Source organism: Phyllopteryx taeniolatus, chromosome 6, assembly GCF_024500385.1.
Source record: "Phyllopteryx taeniolatus isolate TA_2022b chromosome 6, UOR_Ptae_1.2, whole genome shotgun sequence".
NCBI lineage: Eukaryota > Metazoa > Chordata > Actinopteri > Syngnathiformes > Syngnathidae > Phyllopteryx > Phyllopteryx taeniolatus.
The window spans coordinates 28,864,892-28,883,461 of NC_084507.1; the positions used below are offsets into that span (position 1 = coordinate 28,864,892).

An 18,570-nucleotide genomic window follows, 5' to 3' on the forward strand; every position below is an offset into this window, starting at 1 on the left:
GATAGATAGATAGATAGATAGATAGATAGATAGATAGATAGATAGATAGATAGATAGATAGATGGCTGGATAGACAGCAGAATGCTCTACTCTGCTTTTATATCGTAAATACATTAACCATTAACATGTTATATATAAAAGCTCTGTTTTTCCTCGTAACTTTTACAGTCACCAGGTAATACTGATTTGTATGCGGTACATAAAAGCAATGGTGTGTTGTGCTGAGAAGGTGCTTACCAAAGGCTTGAAGGCCACCCTGCACTTTAAATACTATTAAAATGGAATGTTTCCCCAGAAATGTTTACAAGAGCAATGACCCATCGTTGTCAGATAAGACGCTACTTAAGGTTCATGTGTGGGCTTCAAAAGTTGTCACACCTCCAGCTTCATGCTCTCTGTCAATATATAACAGAGCTCGGCTATATAGCCCATCAATTTCATCCCGGTGCGATCGGAGGATCATGAAGCTCACAGTCCCCAACCCGGGCCTGGATGACAGGATCGCGTCCCACCAGCAGCTGGACAAGCTGGAGCAGGACGAGGCGGGAGACAGGCCCAAATGGGAGAACAAGGCGCAGTACATGCTGACCTGCGTGGGCTTCTGTGTGGGACTGGGAAACGTCTGGCGCTTCCCCTATTTGTGTCAGAGTCATGGAGGAGGTGGGTGAGGACCCCCCCCCCACCACACACACACACACACACGCCCTCCCCCATACACAGTGTAATCTTTGTAATGTTGCTTGGCCTAGCTAAAGTAGAAATAAAAGTCTACACTGTTAAAATGTCCTTTTTAGGGGTGTGTGTGTGGGGGGGGGGGGGCTTTTTGATGTAGATAATGAGGCCAAGACGAATCCTGACTTTCATCCTTTGCCTAGATTTGGCAAAAAGTTGATAGAAGAGGAGGCTATACAATCTTTTTTCCCCCCTGTTCAATTGAATTATAACAGAACATGAGTCACATTTTTGGGTGGACATGTTTTTGAAATATACTCTCACGTTCTTTTTACATGCAAAAAGATATTAGAATTTTTTAAAAGGGGTGTTTTGACTTTCAATACCGACAGTATATACCAGATGTGTCGAGGGTATGGCAGTACTACACGTTGTGATGTGCACGTGCATTTCAATCCATTGGGAAATTGGAGAAAAGATCATTTATTTCAGTTGTTCAATTAAAACGTGAAACTCACATCATATATAGATTTATTAAATACATAAGAAAATGCTTTTCTGAATTTCATATCTTAAAAATAATGTTGAATGTTTCTTGTGTAGCGTTCCAATTTCTTGAGATGGCAATTTTTTTGTTCATTATGTATGTATGTATTTATATTAGCTACAGTATAATCATCCAAATTATTTTGTTTAATTCTGAAAGATTTTACTTTGTGGAGTGAAGTTATATATGAGTTTTACTTTTTGAATTGAACTACCGAAACAAAGTAATTATTCCACAATATTCAAATTTTATTGAATTGTATTTTGTTAAGTTTGGCTCCTCGGGATGAAGCAATTTTATCATCAAGTTTACCAGCCTACTCTAAAACGAGCAATCATGAACATTCACACACCTATGTTAGGCATTTGCTATGTAACGTCTTTCGTCTACAGTATATAGAGGAGCACAATACTGTAGTTCCTGCATTTTACACAGTTATATTGCGTTTTATTTCCTGGTGATTGTGGCCTTTAAACCAAATTGTCCCTGGAGGACAATAAAGACGAACCAGTCCAATTATTCAAACTGCCACCTGAGAGAAAAATGACAACTCAAGTGTAGTTAATGAGAAGCATTGGTGTGTTATCGAAGTCGGTATTATTTTTCCAAGAGATGATAACGCTGCGCATCCAGCAATAATTAGATCCTCATTGTACTGTAAGATAAGCTTTTTGTTTTATATATATATATATATATATATATATACTGTACAAGGCTGGCGTTCTTGTAAAAGCCTGTTCTGGCTTGCACAACATGCTGAATCAGCTGTCTCGTTTTTATGTTTGCATGAGTCATTCCTTATCATCACATATATGACAGGATGCAAATCAAGATAACGGTCTTTTGCGCAGGGGCGTTTATGATCCCCTTCCTAATCCTGCTGGTTCTTGAGGGAATCCCTCTCCTGCATCTCGAGTTTGCCGTGGGTCAGCGTTTGAGGGCAGGCAGTTTGGGAGTGTGGTCCTCCATTCATCCTTACTTAAGCGGGATCGGTGAGCAACCTTCTACGGTCGTAGTAGTAGCGTCCACGATGAAGCAATGAAAAGATGCATTTGCAGGTATCGCCTCCATGTGTGTATCTCTGACCATCAGCCTGTACTACAACACCATCATTGCTTGGATTCTTTGGTACTTCTTCAACTCATTTCAAGACCCTTTGCCTTGGAGTCACTGTCCAATGAATGAAAACTTAACAGGTATATGCTTCCACTGACTATTAATGAATATCTGAAGAAATAAAAAATACATCACAATTGCAGGCCTGGTCTCGGAGTGTGCAAGCAGCTCCCCAGTGGACTATTTTTGGTACAGGGAGACGCTGAACACAACGGCGAGCATTGTGGATGATGGCGGCATCCAATGGTGGACGTTGTTATGTCACATATGCGCCTGGTCGGTGCTCTACGTCTGCATCGTGCGTGGTATCGAGACCACCGGCAAGGTACTGCTCACCTAAAGGGGACAAATAATGGAAAAGGGGCTTTTTATGGTTTGCATACGAACCAGACTCCATGCTCACCTATCAAGTGTGAAATTAAAAAACAGCTAATTGTTGTTGTTTTCAATCTGCCTGTTTCAGAAAATGTGCTTGTGAGCGAGCCATTCTGAATGTTGGGGAAATGGCCTCATTAGAATTTGCCCATGACCAGGTGGTGGTTGGCGACGTGTCCATGCCCCACATGCACAGATCAGCACACTGATTGACAAGTGTATGAAGTGCTGCCTCCATGAGTGAAAATGCTTTTGTTGTCCTTGCCGCCACTTAATGCCCCCCACTCACACTCTGTGCTCTACTTCTACAAGTAGAAGCCACTTGCCAAGTTGCAACAACCTAGCTTTCACCCCGGTCGCCATGGTAACAATATCCGTATTCACTATTGGCCCAGCGGGTACACAGTACCTTGTGAACTAGTTCACAAAAGTCAGTGTTGTCATTCACTTCTGTACTATTGTATATATTGTGTCAATACTTTTTTTTTTTTTTTAATGAAATAATACTGATGTTTTTCCTTCTTCTCCGAGGCTGTATACGTGACTTCAACTCTGCCATACGTGGTGCTGACCATCTTTCTGATCAGAGGACTGACGCTGAAGGGATCTTTGAGTGGACTCAAGTTTCTTTTCACACCTGATGTAAGTTTCTTTTTCTTTTTTTTTTTATGTTTAAAAACACAACGAAACCATAAGCAATCCTGGTTTCTAAATTAGAAAACCCAACAGATGTAAAGAGATGATTTATACTGTGGTTTACAGCTATGCAAAACTTTACTGTAACATATTGCGAGATGTTTCGAGTATTGTACTCTCCTGTACTGTTATACAGTAATCCAAATATTATAGTAGTTTGAATGCAGATTTTTTTTTCTGCAGGTTACCTAATGTTGTGGCCAGTTTTGGCTTTCGAGAACAGTTTCATGATGAATTGCTTCCAATCCGCAGCTCGCAGAGCTGGCTAAGCCTTCAACGTGGATGAACGCAGGCGCTCAGGTCTTCTACTCCTTCTCGCTGGCTTTTGGAGGCCTCATCTCCTTCTCCAGCTACAACTCAGTACAGTAAGTCTCACATTTAACGTCTTTTAAAACGACAAGCAGAGCTCATCTTGTACGTGTGCATGCTTTCAGTAACAACTGTGAACAGGACGCGGTGATCATCTCGATCATTAACGGCATCACATCTGTGTTCGCCGCTACGGTCATCTACACCGTCATCGGCTTCAGGGCAACTGAGCGATTTGACGCCTGCATTGACGGGTGCTTGTTATTGATCCCATTCTGACATCTAGTTATACGTACATCCTTTCTACAGGTTGTGAAACATCTCGTTTAACGTTTCAGGAACATCCTGACTCTCCTAAATACCTTTGACCTTCCTGAGGGACACATCATTGACAGCAACTACACTGAGGCGTTACGGCATCTCAATGCAACACATCCGGATGTGATTCAAGGGCTGAATCTTGCCACTTGTGATCTGAATACGTTTCTCAGTGAGGTAACAATGGAAATGTTCTCTATGAGACTGGCAGCAGAAAGTCTCGAGCCGAACATGCCCGAGGTAGTATTGCGACGGCAATGTTTACGTAAAAGTGTTTTTGTGTGCACAGTACCTTGGAAGTTAGCACTGTGTTGAGAGATTGCGGCTTGATTGAGGTACTGGCTGTTAAAAGGTGTCCATCTTTCTTTTCAGGGAATTGAAGGAACCGGTTTGGCGTTCATCGTGTTCACAGAGTCCATCATTAAGATGCCCTTCTCGCCGCTGTGGTCGGTCCTCTTCTTCGTCATGCTCTTCAGCCTCGGCCTGTCGTCCATGTTTGGGAACATCGAAGGAGTTGTGGTACCTCTGCAAGACCTCAACGTTTTTCCCAAGAGGTGGCCCAAAGAAGCCGTCACCGGTAGTTCACATGCTCGTTCCGATGACGTGATGGAGTTTCGTTTATTATTTTATAAATACAATGTTGAAAATACTCTGATTTCCCTTCTTCAGGTGTGACGTGTGTGCTCTGCTGTCTGGTGGGCCTGATCTTTGTCCAAGGCTCAGGGAACTATTGGCTTTCTTTATTCGACACCTATGGAGGATCAATCCCACTGCTGGTCATCGGATTCTGTGAGATGATCTCGGTGGTTTACATATACGGAATAGATAGGTAATTCAAATACTCTCATTTTTAAAAGTATTTCCACATTTTAAAATCATATTTTGTTGGTGCATGTTTAAGCTTGACAGGTAAAATGTCAGATTTCTACAAATTAACATGTTGTATAAAATCATACGACATTCTTGTCAAATTTTGCTCGTTGACAATACAACGACGACACTACATTGAGAAATCATTCAAAAGATTGAGCTAGGCATTGTTCTCTTTTTCACTGATCACATGGCATCATGCTACATATTGTCATGAAAAAAAAAATAATTTAAACGCTAGGCCTGGGCATCAGGTAATATTATTTAAAAAAAATAAAAATACAAATATTTTGTCATGTAACCCCCCAAAATTGTGTTTTTTTTCCTATTGATTATGTGCATTACTTTTTTACAAAAAAATCCGACACAATTCTTAGTGTAGGGCTAAGAATGTTATACCGTTTCTAAAAACAAACGCACAAAAAAACCACAGCATTTTAAAATGCAGGACGAGGCATTGATAAATAATAGCTTCATAAAATACTGTACAGCTTCAACTTTCAATCAGTTTTCTACAAGTAAATATCTTATTTTGTACAAAATCCCAAACAATTCTTGTGCTCTATGACATGACATTAGCATACAGCAAATGCTATTTTGTATGTAGTGTATATTTATATGATTTGTCTTTTTTTTTTTTTTTTTTAACTAATGGAATGTATCACTGTTTGTACAAAGTCTCTTTTGTGCTGGTTCCACTAAATGGTGATTATGCTTTGATTATGTTCTAAACTCTTTGTGAATATCAATTGGCAGGGGATGAATTACTTATGATTTTTTTTTGGGGGGGGGGGGAAATATACGTGGACTCACACTTCATAGTTATTTAATCTGTTTAATGTATAATCTGGGCTGCTAGGGAGCCTTGTTATTAAGTTTTTTTGTTTTTTTTTTAACTTTTAGAAGATGATTTAATCATGAGCAACAACATTGATAACTATGACGATAAGACTCTGGGAGCATCGTGCGTGTTTGTCTGCTCAGGTTCAATGAAGACATCGAGTTCATGATTGGACACAAACCCAACATCTTCTGGCAGGCGACGTGGCGATTCATCAGTCCGCTCATCATGATCTTCATCTTAATCTTTTACTTCGTCACCAAAGTTTCAGAAAAGATCTTTTATAAAGCCTGGGATCCTGAATATGTACGTTCATCGACATCCGTTGTGGAGGTTTTACAATTATGGATCGTTTAGGCTGTGTATAACTTATTTATAATATGCACTGTTTTCAGGAGAAATTCCCAATTCTGGAGGAGAAGTTGTATCCACCGTGGATCTATGTGATCATCTTCATCGTGGCAGGCATCCCCAGTATTGCTATACCTTTCATTGCACTGTTTAAATGTTTAAGGGCAAAGAAGAAGTCAAAGCTGCGCGTTTAAATGAATGGCAAACCCGACTGATCACATGCTTCATAGTCTTCATTTCAATCTATTTTCAAACACTATATACACGTATTGCTTCCAATGCTATGAATTCATCTTTCAATGTGTATATTGTACAACTAAACTACAGTAGGGCTTTATGGTGTTGTAGCTCTGTGTCCAGCAGGGGTCAGTATTGAGATTTGTTAAGCGTATTTTTGAGGCGTGTCAATCATTGCTGTTTATTTTCTGTATTTTTTCCCCAGTAATTATTTGAATCTTTAATTTTGCAGTGTGTTTTATTCATGTACTTTGTATTAAAAATGTGGATGTTTTTAATGTGTACTGTATTAAAAAAAAATGTAATAAACTTTTGTGCACGTGTCGTTGTGGTTATATGATCACATTAAGTGACTGTATGCTCTTTTGGGGGGGATTTAAACCATAATAATAATTTGTCATAATTTAATGACTGTCAAAGAAAGGGATAAAATGACCCTTAAAGTACATATGCAATGTTGCACTGTACAAGTAATTTGCATACGTCATGAAAAAACAGTGCGAAGTATAGTTAAATCTCATGCAATTTTATTCATTATTGTCATATATAAAGTCTTGAGACAGGTTTTACTGGGATGGGATCATCGAAGGCCGAGCCCCCCTGCAGGGAATGGACACTTAACGCTATTGTATTTCTCCTTGAAATTAACCATTTCACTGAATAATAAATGAACAGAAAGCCAAAGCGCCTCATTAATTAATGAAGACATAAATATATCATATCTCTGTTGTACAAAAACAAAACCAAAACTGTCGCGGACGAGTCTAATGAAGCTTCACTGTCTGGCCCAGCTCAATGTCGGCGTCAGCGCGATGGGGAGGGGGGTGCGGGCGTTTGGGGGACTCACACACATCTCTTGCACCAAAATATGCAAATGAGTCCGTAATTCACATACACACCGCAGTGTGTACATCGCTCTCTTTCACACACATTCAACATTAAGCATTCTAAACAGGCATGCCACGGCGGGTATTGGAGGGAAATCAGCTTGAGAAGAGTTGTACGTGGCGAGCGTGAGATGCCAGGGAGTAGACACACTTCCCGCTGTCCAAGTTTTGATAAGTCCTGTTGCGTTCTGTCAGGTTAAGTTGCGTTCACTTCATTTTACTACGGCCGACTAGGTTTCTCATCCAGGCAATTGAGTGTCGTGGCAAATATTTTGACAATGTAAACATATGGCCTGTCACCGTCATAAAATCTTTATTAACTTAACACGACTTGTTTAAAGTAACATTTAACAATAGCTGTGATTGGAAAAAAATGTCAAGGTTTCTAAACAGAATACAACTTGAAAAATTGGGGGGATGAAAAAGCAAAACAAAGCTGAAGTGGGATTTTCTGTTTTTGTACAAGTCTTTAGTTTGCCTCTTGTACTACCAGTTGAATGAATTGGTGGGTTCAGCGTACGCATTTAACAAGCAGATGATGATGTCGGTACGCTGGTAAAAACGCAATAACATGTCAGTCAATTGACATTGCCAAATCCAACTCTTTATAGCGGGAAACATCAATAGAATTTTGGTGAATTATGTCACATGTGCCTGTCAGCAGGTGTGACAATATAGTAGCGTATATAGACAGGTATATGTGCCTGTGTGTGCATCCACATGTATGTGTACACGGTGACCGTGCACGTGTGTCCTTTTTGAGTCGGAGCAGTCACACAGTTGTGCTTTTTTTGTGGAGCGGGTGGAGGGTGACATTGTCCTCCCCCGCTGTCACGTGCTGTGGAATATGCTGGCTGCCTTTGTTGTCCCGCTGCCTGTTCTGCTTTTCTGGCACTTTCATACAATGGTGCACTTGAGCACCGGGACGCTATTAAGCCTTTCAGACTACTACAGCTTGAATTCCAGCTCTCAGGAAAGACGAGCATCCCAATGTAGGCTACATGGCACAACATACATCATCAAGAAACAGCAGCAAGGATCGAGTGTAACACCGGAAACGAGGTGACTCACTTACCTGACTTTATAAGAGCTTAAGGCTGCATTTGTTTGACCGAGTCCCATTGGAAAACAACTCGTTTGTTTCCTGCTTCACAATGTGACGTACAGGAGCTATTAGTGATGATGTATTGTTGACAATGTGAAACACAAGATAGAGGTAGGATATGTAGAATATGACTGTCAACCAGATGTTACAAAAAATGTCCACATTTAATGACTTACTACTTCTTTGGGGCTGATGAGAAATGACCAGTTTAACGTCTTCCACAGGCAATGTCCCAGCGAGCCGAGTCCTCCCAGTGTGGTGGCGTTGTGGTCGAGTTTGAGCCTGATGACATCAGGAATGCGAGAGCCAAGAAAGCCAGGAGCATACCAGGTGAGCTCATCTTTGAATACACATGGAATATATTGGCCAGACTCAAATACGTTGTATATAAAGTACCTCCATTCCATTGGTATGCCTTTCTTATCAAGGTTCAGCACTTATCTACCTCAAGGGTCCCAAGTTCCTCATCTATGTCAGTGGAGCGTTGTCAATGTGGGTAAGAATCATCTCCTGCACACACACATACACACAGGTTACTTTTTTGTTTTTAAAATCTAAAGGTGTAAAGCCTTGCAGTCTGTTGCCTCCAAATTGTGACATGCCCACTCGCACTCTGTGAGAAGTGCTGTTTAGTGTAAATAAAATGTACTTACTTATTTATACACACACAGAGAAAAGCAGCAGTAAGGAACAATTGCTCCCTTGTGCCAAAGTGCTGTAAAGTCTTGCAGAGTACTGTATTTCCTCAAGTAATGGCCAAAGCCGTTATTGACTTAACTGCTGAGTTTGTGCACAATTTTTATAATGTCATGTTTTATCATGATGCTCACATATGGCTGGTCAAATTTGAAAATTAGGAAAAAAAAATTGCAAGAATATAGGCAGGTTAGACAGACCGCAGAGAATTAATATGAAGCCGTGTTTACACAGAACATAAAAATGGACGAATTTAACACTGTGGCAAATTGTCGTTGAAAAGACACTGACTACCCATAAAGATGGATCATCTTTAATGTCGGGCAGGGAACTTCCTAATATCAGCGGGGCAGCCAGCAAGTCATCAGAGACTGCTTGAATTGCTTCAGTAGGTACTGCTGTTTTGTTTAGCAAGTACATGTAATGTGACCTCTTTGGTCATTCTCTTATTAGTACCATCGTAAGCTCATCCATCATTTTAGTGGGCAACAAAGTTTGTGACGTTAGCTTTAATGCCAGTGCTAACATAACATTAGGTGTCCCGATATTAGAAACTACTATGGAATGTGAGGGAGGATTACACAGTTGTCTCATTGAACCATAGCGGAGGATATTATTTGAAGCTAAGATGGCCTCATAGTCTTGCTTTCAACTGACTGAAGCTGTGACTGCTCACAAAGACATAATGACGGCCGTTTATGTTGTGTTAATCAGGGCGACCGAATGTGGCATTTTGCCATCTCTGTGTTCCTGGTCGAGCTGTACGGACGTAACTTGCTGTTGACTGCGGTGTTCGGCTTGGTGGTGGCTGGCTCGGTGCTCCTGCTCGGAGCTTTGATCGGAGACTGGGTTGACCGCAATCCCAGGAATAAAGGTATGCGGCAGCAATTTCACAGCCACCTGAAAATTGTAGCATGCATTACAGTGCATCAGACAAGTGGGCGATAAATCAGCGCATCTCGATCTTGAGGCTGGAACGATGTGCTGGTTTGCCGTCCCGCCATGGGGTAAATTGCATTTCCCTCCCGGCGTCTCAAGTGTAAATCACTCTTCTGATTTGATTTTGACACTCAAAACCAGGGAAGTGCACGGCTCGCAGCCACTGACATCTGGGTTAGGTTAGGCTTCAGAAATGAAAATATCATCCACACTCTGAGTCTTTTTTTGTTTTTTTTTGTTTTTTTTGTTTTTTTTTTGTGTGTGTGTCTTATTTCAGTTGCACATGCGTCTCTTTTCATCCAGAACATCTCAGTGACAATTTGCAGCATTGTGCTTATGCTGGTCTTCTCATATAAGCAAAGGATTGAGCAGATCTGGGATGGCTGGCTGACTGTGAGTACACCCGACATATTGACGCCATGTCCATTCACTCATATGCAATAACAGGATAACGGCTGTGATTATTGCTGCTGTTGTTCCCCTCTGCGCTGTGAGCTTGTGGCTGCAAACCATCTGTGCTTCCATAATAACATGTTGCATCGCAAAACTTACACAAGGTGGTTTGTTATACGGTGGTGATCGTCCTGGCAGATGTGGCAAACCTTGCAAGCACTGCGCTGACCATTGCCATCCAGCGGGACTGGATCATAGTCATCACCGGCTACAACCGCGGCCACCTAGCCGGTAAGAGGATTCGCCCTCTCGGGAATGCACGTGGTCGTGGCGAGCGAGCAAGCGCGTTAACCTCGACCTCTCTGATCCCGACAAAAGGAATGAATGCCACCATGAGGCGGATAGATCAGGTGACGAACATCCTGGCCCCGCTCGCGGTGGGACAGGTTATGACCCTGGCCTCCAACGTAGTTGGGTGTGGCTTCATCCTGGGATGGAACCTCGTGTCTCTCATTGTGGAGTTCTTCTTCTTGTCGCGGGTGTACCGCATCGTCCCCGCTCTTTCCGTCAAACCGCCAACGGCGGTGGACCAGGCCACTCTGCAAGGGATGGACAGGAGAAGATCACAAGGTGGGATTTCATTTCAAATGCATCATTCGACTAGAACTGATGGATTGCAGATGGCCACAATGTATCCCGTAGGACACAGGTGTCAAAATCAATCTGGTCCGGAATTTTAAATTGTCATATGTAATAAATAATGTTGAGATATTGCAAGCATTTAGCTTTTTTTTTTTTTTTCTCATCAAACACCTCATTACAGTGGCTTCAACAATAGTTGAGGATATTGTTACCCTTGACTTGTGATTTCAAAATTAGATTTCAATCAATTTGTTGCGTATATGTAGGATTATGATAAGGCAATGAAACCTTTGTATGCTGTCACAGTCATAATGTCCTTCCGAAAACCTCACCGACAATATGCCCCGCAACAAAAATGAGTTTCATACCTCTGCCATAGGACATCCTCAAATTCTATGTGAACATTTACAGGTAAGTCCCATCAATGGAGTCATTAAATTAAACTATGATTTTAGGGAAATAAAATGAATAAATATTTTGGCCCATGTTGCGATTCCAACTACTTTGACATAAAATGGAGACAAAAAAAAAAACAAAACAGTAAATTGCTAAACTAAATCAAATATAACCTCACCCCGGTGGGATGCACACCTCCACCAAGGCAGAACAATAATTACCCCACCCCCCCACCACAAAAATGCTGCTTCCTGTCTTCAGATTGCTGTTGTGTGAAAGTGCCCGAAATATTGTTTGACTGGCTAATTATTTGTCATCAGGCGAAGGTCAAGTCGTTCAGCCTCTGGCAGAAGACAACAGCGACGCCAGCCTTCACCTAAACGAAATCACCTATCTCCCGCTGTGCTTCCGGAGGTTTCGCTGGCTGGTGAGCACCTGCAAGGACGGATGGAGGTCTTACTATCAGCAGCCAGTGTTCCTGGCCGGAATGGGCCTGGCGTTCCTCTACACCACCGTACTGGGCTTTGATTGCATCACCACTGGCTACGCCTACACTCAGGGCATAAGCGGCTCCCTCCTCAGTTTGCTGATGGGAGTATCGGCCATCACGGGACTGATGGGCACCGTCATGTTTACGAGACTGAGGAAGATGTACGGTCTGATCAACACCGGCATCATCTCCAGCTGCCTCCACCTGGGCTGCTTGCTACTGTGCGTGTGCTCCGTTTTTGCCCCCGGAAGCCCCATGGATCTCAGTTTGCTCATTCCTTACTTTACCTCGAACTCCTCCTCTGAGCTTGGAGGGATGGCGAGCCAAAGACAAAAACACACGTCTCCTCTGAGAGGAGGCAGCAATCAACCACTTCTACCCGACCGCTCCTCCATCCACTGGACCAACAACACTGTGCTTTTTGACAACGTGCCCTCCGGTAGCGCACCGGAATCTTACATCTCCATTATCCTGTTGTTCATGGGCGTCATCACGGCACGCATCGGTGAGCGGACATGGTTCAAACAACACTCGGCATTCAGTCGAGCTCATTTACTTTTACACTGTACATCCACCAGTGAACACATTGTTTTCCCACTTGCTAAATGTCACAATTAATACTCAATTTGTCTGCCACACCTTCTGGTTAAATGCAACCGCACTGAAAATCAACATTATAAGGCAGCTGGGGTATGAGGGAAAAAAAAAAAAAAAAAAAATGAAAGCAGTTCTGTGGATGTGAAGATAGCTACCATAGCATACATTTTATAACAACTGACCACAGTATACAACCACCTTGCCTTCTATGAGAATGTTGCAATATTTGGCTGCAACCAGAAGAGGTGCTGTTCAGTCAGTCTCATCAGCTATGGGAAGCTGAAAATACATCCACAACTCCTCCGAAGAAACATTATTGTGCTTAATGTAACACCGGCATCAAAACGGGAGTTCACAACATTTGAACAAAGATTCTCCAATATCATTCCAAAAAATGTTTTTTATTAATCAAATGTTACCATTAATAATTATCTATTTTTCTTCCACATTGGGTACGGTATTGTGATAAAATGTCTATCCCTAATTTGTTGCTAAGAGGTTTCATCCAGATATAAGTGCAAACGTTTATCATAAAGCTATAAGGCCTAACTGTTTGGTTTGGGGCTTCGGGGACAGTATGATTTGTGATTTTGCATTGTAGCTGGCTAATATTTTTTACTCTCTTGTATAACTGAGGTATCCAAAATAGCTCTCATTAAAATGCAGTACTGTATGTAGTACAGTTCCATACCACTGCAAACTACAACCACAAAAATAAAGCAATCGTGACCAGGCAGAAAATTTGAAACAGTTTTGGATATTATTGTGCAATTGGTCAGAATTATTTATAGAGTACTGTTAATGAATTGCTAGCCAGGTATTTTTTTTTAAAGCCCAGTGTCACCTGTGTTGCAGGTTTGTGGTCCTTTGACCTGACCGTCACCCAGCTGTTGCAGGAGAACATCTGTGAGTCTGAGCGAGGTGTTGTAAATGGGGTGCAGAGCTCTATGAATTACCTGATGGACCTGCTCCACTTCATAATGGTCATCTCCGCTCCACAGCCACAGCATTTTGGCATCCTAGTTCTCATTTCTGTGCTCTTCATCACCACTGGACACACTATGTACTTCCTGTATGCGCACAAAGCCAAGAGAAAACGTCACCTGAACACCTAAAGGGGGGAGACGGGGCCCACAAATGCAAAGCACGAGACGCTTACCAGCACTGAGTCCGCTCTGACCGCGCGAAACGAATGTCTCCCTCCTGTTCCGTGAATTAGCCATTCCGTTCAGCACACAACAGTCAGAGTCTGTCTCACCTCAGCTGCTTCCTTCCTGCAGGGCCTGCGTGTGATAAAGCAGCAAACCAGAACTCAGGTGCAAAAGAATGGGAGCAACACTGTATCATGAATATGAATGGCCGCTATAAATGCAGCAATGAAACCTCCGGGGGAGACGTCCGAGTGGAATTTACAACGGCACTCTATGCCTTCGTAAGCCCCATAGGATCACAGCAAGGCTTTCAATGAACCTTTTCAAGCTTTCTCTATGGAAGTGGATGGATGGTGACATTTTTTTTTTAGCCTGCACGCACAAAAGAACCATCGTTGGGAGGAAAATACTGATGCATAGAAAAGAAAGACGTACAGTGCAGTATACGGATGTTACTGATCCACCCACTTGGAAATGTTCCAGGATTCCAATAAAGGGAAATAAAGGGAATTACACGAGATCATATGAAATAAAGCTGAAATAAAAATAAGAAAGGCAGCTCCCTTTTGAATGGACGAAACATTTTCTTTGCCTGATTAATTTTCATGTGCATGAATCCAAAGAACACATGGCACATAAATAAACATAGGCATCGACGCTATAGAACACAACATTTTTCCTCCAATGGCTTGTGTATGTAAAATAACCAATATCATAGTGTTAGTAAATATTTTTCAAAATGTTTGAAATCAACACTGTCACATTTCAAATGAACCCACCGTGACCTCACCTCGACAAAGAGCAAGAACACAGTCAGTTGGGGATTATTTTCATATTGCCTCCATGTACAGTACATCCCACAACCAGCATCACCTCTGCAATATATTTGTATCATTTTCCTGTGACCTCTACATATCGTGTGTTGCCACTGTTTATTTCAGACTGATATCATCATGATAATAAATCATAAAGAATCTTTAAAATGACAGTTTGTCTTGACATGCATGCCGACGACAAGGAAAACAGGGACATGTTTTTTTTTTCTCTCGCTCTCTCTTTTTTCCCCCTTCAGGTCTCTCCCTACAATGAACCTTTTTAAATCTCCAATTTACCACAGATGACATGACAAAGGTATAGTCAACAGCTACAGCTAAATAAGGCAAGCCAAGTAATGCTACGCACTATAATTTGAACTCCTATCATCTTTTGTACTAATACAATAGAACTTTTGAAGCTGAACACAATTAATTGTCGTTGGTTGCTCTCATCGCAAAACATTTTTTTTCTCAAAGTGGATTCATTTTTTTTCCAGACTCAAACATTCAGTTTCATTAAACTTTTATAAATTGTCTTACAATTTAAAATCATTTAAAATACTTTTTAGTCTTTTAAAATTCAAATAGAGAAGTTAACCATCGTATAATTAAACAAAATAAAACTAAGATGGAGTAAAACAACTCACCCTGACAGACAGAGAGAGGGAACAGGAAGTTGTGAAGAAGCCCTCATGGCATTCTATTGGCATTGCTGTAATTTATAAAGTTTTTTAATATATAATATTTACTGTAATTGTGCAGAAGGTCCACAGTTTCCGTCCCAGCATTACGGATGGTGCGTAGTGAGCGTGTTTGTGGAGCAGCATAATAATGTCAACATGCGGCACATTGACATTAAATTAGCGCCGTACTTGTTTTTATATGACATTTTTATACAAATATTTACTATAATTATGACTTTACTACAGTTTTAGTGCCGGTTAGCGATAGTCTACAGCACGTTCCGCCAAATTTGGGTTATTTTCCTGCCGTGGGAACGGAACTGCAAACAGCCCTTGCGCGGCTTATGTTGCACTGAGGATCCAGAAACTTTACAATGCGGCAGTAATTTCCACTTTCTGTACTACGGTTATCCTAAGTTTTCCTCTTTGGCATCACTAGGATCCTTCTGTGGGGGCAGCACAAAAAAAAAGTAAAAAAATCTACACATCAATACTTCGGTTTGCTTCTTCGAAATCACTATTTAAAAATGGTGCGATTGTGCCAGCAGTTCTTCATAACAATGTTAATATTTGTATGTACTCACTGTTCTGCAATCATTTTAAAGCAGTTGTGCTTGCGTGTGAAAGACATCACAGGAGGCGAAATATGACCTATTTTAGTATGGTGTAAAAGAGTCCACTATTCACTTATCAGTGAAAAAATGCAAAAAGCAAACTGAGCTTTCATCACTTCCTCCAGGCCTACAGCATCCCTGATGCTTTTCATCCTAGTCCCTGATTAACGTGCACACACTAACAAGTCTGACTTTAGGCATTCTCACTTTGAAATTCGTTTAATTGCAAAACTGGGTCAGTGGTAGCACGTCGAAGCTGCAGTTGCCTCACTATTCTGAGAAACTCGAAAAGGAGCACATAGGACCCAATAGTACAAGGCTGTTTGTAGATATTCAAGGCCGACCGCATCGTTTGCCTCCTTGAGGCGCCAAACTGTCGGGGATCGCACAGTTTCAGGAAATATGCCTCTAAAGTCAACGAAAAATCCAAACGGTGAACCCCTTTCATGCATGACATCAAACAAGAAAATATTGTCAGATTTCAGCTCAGGGAGCATCCAGAACGGGGGGTCAAATTTATTTTCATCGCGGGCAACATCGTAGCTAGGTTTGCCTTCGGGGGGGGGGGGGGCGGGGGGGGGCGGGGGAAGTTATAACAGTGAAACTGCATAAATGTGTAACTGCTAGGGGATGGCTGTAATGATGTGTAAAAAAAAAAAAAAAAAGTAACTGTTCTGTTACGTACCTTTGTTTGAAGTTAATGGTTCGGTTTACATTTGGTCCTGTCAAGGACAATAATTCAAAACAAACTGCTAATATTTTGTGTAAAGGGACAGACTTAATGACATTTAAAATGAAACATCAACAGCTTCAATCTTTTCTTTCTTGGAAAGTGCATTATTTGTTTGCTGTCTTATTAGGAAATGACAAATGCAGAGAAGTGCAACGGTAACCTTTTAAACAGAGTGAACTTTTATGCTTTGAAAATCCTAATATTTTCATGACATTTGTTATTGCTTTTGCTCCATCTGAAGAACCCTGGAAAGAGAGGTTGATTAAACGCCACAGGAAGTTACTTTAGCACAGCATCAATGTTTTTTGTGCTGCACTGATGTTCGCATGGTGACATTTCAAATGAGTTAACAAGTTTGACATTCTGCCAAAAGAAAACCAATAGACGCGACGTCTGCAAAGCAGAACCAGAGCTGCACTGCGTTTGTTTACGGGTGTGAGGCTAAAGCGCAAGGCAGTTAATTACTGTCCCTTACATAATATGTTATTTTTTTCATTTTCTTTTTTTTTTCTACTATGTTCTGTGTGGGAACCCTAATAATCACCCAATCATATTACACAATTGCCCCTGCATTGGTTATTAACTTTCTACGGCTAGTTTAAGAACAGAAGTCGCGGGAAAAACTGTGGAAATCTTTGGTAGGGACCACATAAAAAGATGTGAAGGGCCAAACACAAAGAGGCGCGCTAACGATACTAAAAGAAGAATGCAGGATGACGGAATGTACACCGGAAGATGAGCTGCGTTTCGTGTCTATGTGAAGAGACCATAGAACTACGACAAGAGACTCATCACAGATTTAATCTGCTCATCACTTCCCATCTTTTTTGGACCCCTTCGGTTCGCCGAGCGCCCTAACAGATGTACTGATCAGGCCGTCGCCCAAGTCCTCCACTTTACACTCACCCACCTGGACCACGGGAAGGGAAATGCACCAGGACATGGACACCAGAAGGTGCAGGTCCAGAGCCAAGAAAATCATCAAAGACGTTGACCACCCCAGCAACAGACCGTTTCAGCGGGTCTCCTCTGACAAGTGCCTCGGCTCCTGCAGGGCCACGACAGAGTGGCTGACTAAGAACATCTTCCCTCAAGCCGTCAGAATTCTCTATTTACACCAGTAGACATAACGCGCGCATTAGAACACACAACATACACCAGTCACACCTGTTGTCATATCAGCTACTTATTCTTGTTCATTATTCATTTTAAAGGTGATGTTTTGTTTTTTTTAATTAGCGGACAACTTTAAAGGAGACTTATTTTGTGAGGGTTTTCTACAATTCAAAACGAGAGTCCTTAATAACTGGTCTGAGATGTTTCTGTCAAAATACCAAAGGTTTAAGAATTATAGACATGTAACACAGTCTATTTCGCTAAAATTAGCCCATTAAAGAGGGAAGATGCTTATTTTTTCAGGGCGAATATCGATTATTAGTGGTCAAGGAGTCTGATAACCGATATCTGGAGCAGCTATTCATTTGCTGTAAAAGGGGAAATATTGGCATCAAAATTTTGAATAATACTCCAACACTTAGCATCTCTTACATAGTTAAGTGAAAAATAAATAGTTAAATAGCTCCCTGAAGTTTACACTGTTTTAAATTGATCTCTTACTGGCCCCCCCCCCCCCCCCAAAAAAAAGGCTGATATGCACTAAAATGCCTAACACTTGCATGTGGGAGTTTCAGCATTATAGTGCCTCTGCATGATAGTTTTTCAGCCAGCGTAGTCCGGTGGCCAGACTGCGGTCGTCACTTGAAACTGGCTTTGGATTTTCGTCCAGGCGAGTGGATCATATCATGGAAGATATTTCTATTCAAGCAATTCAAAAGTCACATTTTCATGACGTGTATTCTTTAAGAATGTTAAAAAGCAAGAACCTCACGTTACAGTATGCATTACTTGTGAAGTCAAAGGTTTTCATTACAATTTCTATAAGAATTCCCACTGTTGCTATTTGATGTACCCTATAAGCTGATGAAAGAAGTACAGTAGTAAAAAGTAGACTTTAAAGAATATACTGTACATCCTATGGAATCCTTTTGCGTCTTCTCAAAAGAGCAAAAAGGTGAATGGTACACGAGCAACTGTAAT

General features: G+C 41.4%; 2 protein-coding genes and 1 long non-coding RNA gene across 6 annotated transcripts; 2 read left to right on the forward strand and 1 right to left on the reverse strand.

The window, feature by feature from the left end:
* The first annotated feature begins 426 nt into the window (after positions 1-426).
* On the forward strand, positions 427-6,657 carry slc6a19b (solute carrier family 6 member 19b). The gene is made up of 12 exons (XM_061777519.1): positions 427-660; positions 2,071-2,211; positions 2,278-2,415; positions 2,479-2,660; positions 3,242-3,352; positions 3,659-3,771; positions 3,841-3,969; positions 4,054-4,210; positions 4,406-4,610; positions 4,703-4,862; positions 5,888-6,050; positions 6,140-6,657. The coding sequence occupies exons 1-12, from the start codon at positions 462-464 to the stop codon at positions 6,287-6,289; spliced, it is 1,848 nt and encodes a 615-aa protein (XP_061633503.1). The 5' UTR covers positions 427-461; the 3' UTR covers positions 6,290-6,657.
* Positions 6,658-8,141: 1,484 nt separating this feature from the next.
* Positions 8,142-14,563, forward strand: si:ch211-254p10.2 (solute carrier family 40 member 1). Of its 4 annotated transcripts, XM_061777521.1 has the most exons (9): positions 8,142-8,281; positions 8,549-8,654; positions 8,753-8,820; positions 9,735-9,894; positions 10,237-10,352; positions 10,517-10,643; positions 10,731-10,982; positions 11,711-12,385; positions 13,333-14,563. In XM_061777521.1, exons 2-9 carry the CDS (start codon positions 8,552-8,554, stop codon positions 13,590-13,592), a joined length of 1,761 nt encoding a protein of 586 aa, XP_061633505.1. In that variant the 5' UTR covers positions 8,142-8,281; positions 8,549-8,551; the 3' UTR covers positions 13,593-14,563. The 4 variants fall into 4 exon arrangements, with proteins under 4 accessions (XP_061633505.1, XP_061633504.1, XP_061633507.1 ...); XM_061777520.1 differs by having other exon boundaries at positions 10,517-10,982; XM_061777523.1 differs by lacking the exon at positions 8,142-8,281 and having other exon boundaries at positions 8,594-8,654; positions 8,753-8,816; positions 10,517-10,982.
* LOC133479948 (uncharacterized) lies at positions 8,270-10,637 on the reverse strand. The gene is made up of 3 exons (XR_009789123.1): positions 10,512-10,637; positions 8,770-8,834; positions 8,270-8,664 (listed from the first exon to the last, which is right to left on the reverse strand). It is a non-coding gene; the product is annotated as an uncharacterized LOC133479948 (long non-coding RNA).
* Positions 14,564-18,570: the final 4,007 nt, after the last annotated feature.

Excerpts from the sequence above, each read along its gene's own strand:
- slc6a19b (XM_061777519.1), top strand. The coding sequence starts at position 462 with ATGAAGCTCACAGTCCCCAACCCGGGCCTGGATGACAGGATCGCGTCC. Across the intron at positions 3,970-4,053 it reads TTTGACGCCTGCATTGACGG|GAACATCCTGACTCTCCTAA; the intron begins GTGCTTGTTATT and ends TTAACGTTTCAG. Across the intron at positions 4,863-5,887 it reads TACATATACGGAATAGATAG|GTTCAATGAAGACATCGAGT; the intron begins GTAATTCAAATA and ends TTGTCTGCTCAG.
- si:ch211-254p10.2 (XM_061777520.1), top strand. The coding sequence starts at position 8,552 with ATGTCCCAGCGAGCCGAGTCCTCCCAGTGTGGTGGCGTTGTGGTCGAG. Across the intron at positions 10,353-10,516 it reads TCTGGGATGGCTGGCTGACT|GTGGTTTGTTATACGGTGGT; the intron begins GTGAGTACACCC and ends AACTTACACAAG. Across the intron at positions 10,983-11,710 it reads GGACAGGAGAAGATCACAAG|GCGAAGGTCAAGTCGTTCAG; the intron begins GTGGGATTTCAT and ends ATTTGTCATCAG.